Below are 3,817 nucleotides of genomic sequence, written 5' to 3' on the forward strand. Positions count from 1 at the left end.
GCTTCCTTCAGTCAGCGGCTTTACTCAGACCCCTCTCCACTCTTATCCTCCCAGACCCCCACGGTAACATTGAGGCAGTGAGCTCGGAAACCTCCCTTTCTGTTCTGCATCCCTCAAACTTTCTTCTTTAGGTCTCCTACAACTCCTGAATCCCTCCAAGTTATACACGTCCAGCTCAAATCCTGGCAGTTAACCTGCTTCCTCAGCATCGCCTTCCAAATTCTGTCAGTCACAACATCTCTATCTGCACCTGCCTCCTTCCAGTCTCAACACAGGCTATCATGCAGGCCCCACTCATTGCAGACAACTGTCCTGCCAGGCAGTCCCATCTAGGGCTAGCCCAGTCCCAGACTTCTTCTAGGCCCCCTCCAAGTGTACAGAGTAGCCCACATGCCTGCCCTCTGCCACTTATTGTCCAAGTAAAGTTATTTCCACACTCACCACAAAGTCAGGGTCTGTGTCCCAGTCATCACCCTGGGTCTCCACGGAAACAGATACATCATGTCCTACTACAGACTTCCACATCTGAGGGTGAAAGAAAATGGGAATGATTAGATGAAAAAAATCAAGAAGTGGGAAAAGAAGAATGCTGAAACCAGTGATTAGTAGCCCAATGTTTCTTACAATTTTTTTTTTTTTCCTTAGAAGAAAATAGAATCTGAAGCAAAGCAGATGAAAGTTTTAGGAAAGTACTTTTGCTCAGAGGAGGGGGGCGATGCAGATATATTTAAGATGAACTAATGTAGCCTGGGTTCTTTAGTCTGGAGAGAAGTCATGGGTGTAGGTAACACTAAATAACTTGCTGTCAAAACTGCTGAAACCCCCCGCTTGTGTCAAGAGGCCAGCCCAGGCAGTGGCTTAAAGCATTTATCAATGAGGGATATGGAACATACCTGGAATGACAGTGTCATTCCACTCAGATATCTACATATGACTTCTTTCATAGGTGCCATGGTATATATTAGCCCAGTTCTTGATAAAGTGAACATCTACACTCCTGTCTACAATCTGTTAAACTCCACTCTAAGACTGGCCACTTTACAGCTGCATATCAGTAGGGGCTCTCAGCTGAAATTCCTACACTGAACAGTGTATGGGGAGGCATTATTTGCTGAGACTAATTCATTCATTGTTCAAGTTTTAAAAACTGTTTAATCATGTTTTGGTCTTCCCAGGTGGCTCAGTGGTAAAGAATCTGCCTGCCAAGCAGGAAATGTGGGTTTGAACCTTGGGTCAGGAAGATCCTCTGGAGAATGGAATGGCAACCCACTCTAGCACTTTTGCCTGGGAAATCTCATGGACAGAGGAGCCTGGTGGGCTCCATCCATGGGGTTGCAAAGAGTCGGACATGACTTAGCAACTAAACAAGAACAACGATATATTATTTTTTAAGGACAGTAACTGGTTCAAAAAGAGCATATAAAATCCCTTGTTCTGAACATTAAGAATCATTAAACTTTTATTAAACTAAATAGATGTGTTTAAGAAATATTTGGAGAACACCAGTTTGAGGGGGTGCCAAATTATCATTTCACTAGGGCATCCCCCGAGAAGGCAACAGTACCCCCACTTCAGTACTCTTGCCTGGAAAATCCCATGGACGGAGAAGCCTGGTGGGCCGCAGTCCATGGGATTGCTAAGAGTCGGACACGACTGAGCGACTTCACTTTCACTTTTCACTTTCATGCACTGGAGAAGGAAATGGCAACCCACTCCAGTGTTCTTGCCTGGAGAATCCCAGGGACGGGGGAGCCTGGTGGGCTGCCATCTATGGGGTCACACAGAGTCAGACACGACTGAAGCGACTTAGCAGCAGCAGCAGATAAATTGAATTATCATTTCACTAGGGCATCCCCAGTGTCTCTGCTGGCCTGCCAGTCCTGCATGAGGAGCTGCACAGGTGCTCTGCATCTGTGGGGTCCTGGGTCTTGGTGTGAAGGGGAAACAACAGACAATGCTCATCTGCTCTTGTCTATGACTTCTTGACCTTGGTACCACTTGCTAGCTGGCCCACCCTTCCATGCTCAGACTCCCATACCCTTTACTGTCTCTTAAAGGAGCCCCTCTTACAATCACTCCTAAGATCTACAGTCTCTCCAGCCAGGCACTCAGACTCTCCAATTTTCCTTTTCACTTGAAAACTCCATCCTTCTCCAGCTCCTTGAAAAACCCCTTGGAAACCAGCCAAAGGGAAATCTGGGGTAGATTGGTTAACGAGATGCAAAGAGGGCACTGGGGAAGTATGAACCGAGTCAGCTGGACTGCGGGACCAGTCACTGCCAGGAGCAGTTCTGCTTCCCCCGAGGGGGTGACAGTACTGGATGGGGGGCAAGTAGATAAGACCTATGGTCCTGGCTCTGGGGCAGCTCTGCCATAAAAGGAATTCACACATTAAACTGGAAAAGAGAAGTTTCTGAAATATTCATGAGCAATAAGGAAGCAGTGAGGACCGATGGTCCTGTCCTCTTTCTTACTGCTCCTCTTAGGCCCCAGCCTGACTCTCCCATAAGCCTCTCATCCTCATGTATTTTTGAAACAGAAAGGTTCCTGACACAGAGCCAATTTAGCATCCTTGAGCTACTGGCTGGGAATAGGGAAGCCAAAGGTGCTTTTTAGAGGTGGGAGCCTAGAGAGTAACTGGCTGAGGCCTGGTGCCATGAATATCAGGCATGATCGAGGATCTACTTATGAGGCTGCCTCAGTAAAGTACAGGGACTGGGAGTCAGATCACCCAGCTCTGTTCCTAAGCTCCTGTGAGAATATGGGTTAGGGAGTCAAGATAGAGTCTGTACACATTTGCCAGGTACCAGGCATTTATCAATACTTTGGTAAAGTATTGAACATCTCTGAAACTCTGTTTTTCCCAATGGAAAACAGGTTAACCTCACTAGTCCATCAAGTCCCCTGTATTTCTGACCCTCTGGGGTTCTGTGATCCTACAAACAGAGAAACCAGCCCTAGTCGAAGCACCGTGACTTCATTTGGCGCTTGGTTCTCAGCACTGGTGTACATTAGCAACTACTTCCTGATCTGTTGCAATGTCTCCTGTGGGTTTTGTCTCTCTGTTAGACCCATAAGCTCTCCAAGGGCAGAGACTGTCTTCACCTCCAGTAATCCTTCTCCCAACTCAGTGCTTAGAAGCAAGGGGCCTTAGAGAGAATTGCAGGTTGTCGGCAGAAACCAAGAGACCTGGATGGCAGCTGAATCCCATTCCCTGGGCTCCGGTGTTTCTATTTCCATCCTCACATGCTCATTATCTACAACCACTCACCACCAGGCTGGCCTTCTGGCCATAAAAGGTTAAACGACTACTAGCAATGACTTCACCTCTCAGCAAGGAGTAACAGCCAGGTAGCATTGTCTCATTTCAACCCTTGTCCTGTGCTCCCGTATACCCACTGCCCAGAGTACCCACCTTCAACTGTGCGTTTGCTCTCTCAGCTCCTCACGAAGACACTCGACCCCTTTCTAGCTGCTGCCACTTCAGAGCAAGAAACTCTAAGCTGCTATTTCAGTTCCGTATTCAGGTTTTCTGTCATTTCCTGCCACTCTGTCTTCACAACTGCTTCCTGAAGTTTGAGTCAGTTCCTTCTGCTTAGGCATTTAAATAAAAAAGGATTAAATGTTCTGTGCTTGCTCTTTTGCAAGACTTTGAGAGTTCCGGAGGTCCTTAAAAAAAAGTGCTGCTCTCTCAGAATTTATAGTCTGGTCAGGGAAGCAAAATATTTAACTAGAAAACATAGAAGAATGCTGTAGAATAGCATTTGTACCCTAAACAGATGGGCAGTTGCATCTGTTTATAATAAAGAAATTTGGA

At 46.6% G+C, this 3,817-nt stretch overlaps 1 protein-coding gene across 1 annotated transcript in view; it reads right to left on the minus strand.

Moving 5' to 3' along the window:
- Positions 1 to 3,581, minus strand: part of HCLS1 (hematopoietic cell-specific Lyn substrate 1) — a 33,174-nt gene extending 29,593 nt beyond the window's left edge. Inside the window, exons 1-2 of the mRNA XM_010845423.1 lie at positions 3,416 to 3,581; positions 414 to 525 (exon numbers count right to left, since the gene is read on the minus strand). Of these exons, the coding sequence (XP_010843725.1) occupies positions 414 to 525 (112 nt within the window). The 5' untranslated portion in view covers positions 3,416 to 3,581. The remainder of the gene's footprint in view (positions 1 to 413; positions 526 to 3,415) is intronic.
- Positions 3,582 to 3,817: the final 236 nt, after the last annotated feature.

Source organism: Bison bison, unplaced genomic scaffold (assembly GCF_000754665.1).
Source record: "Bison bison bison isolate TAMUID 2011002044 unplaced genomic scaffold, Bison_UMD1.0 scf7180017864215, whole genome shotgun sequence".
NCBI lineage: Eukaryota > Metazoa > Chordata > Mammalia > Artiodactyla > Bovidae > Bison > Bison bison.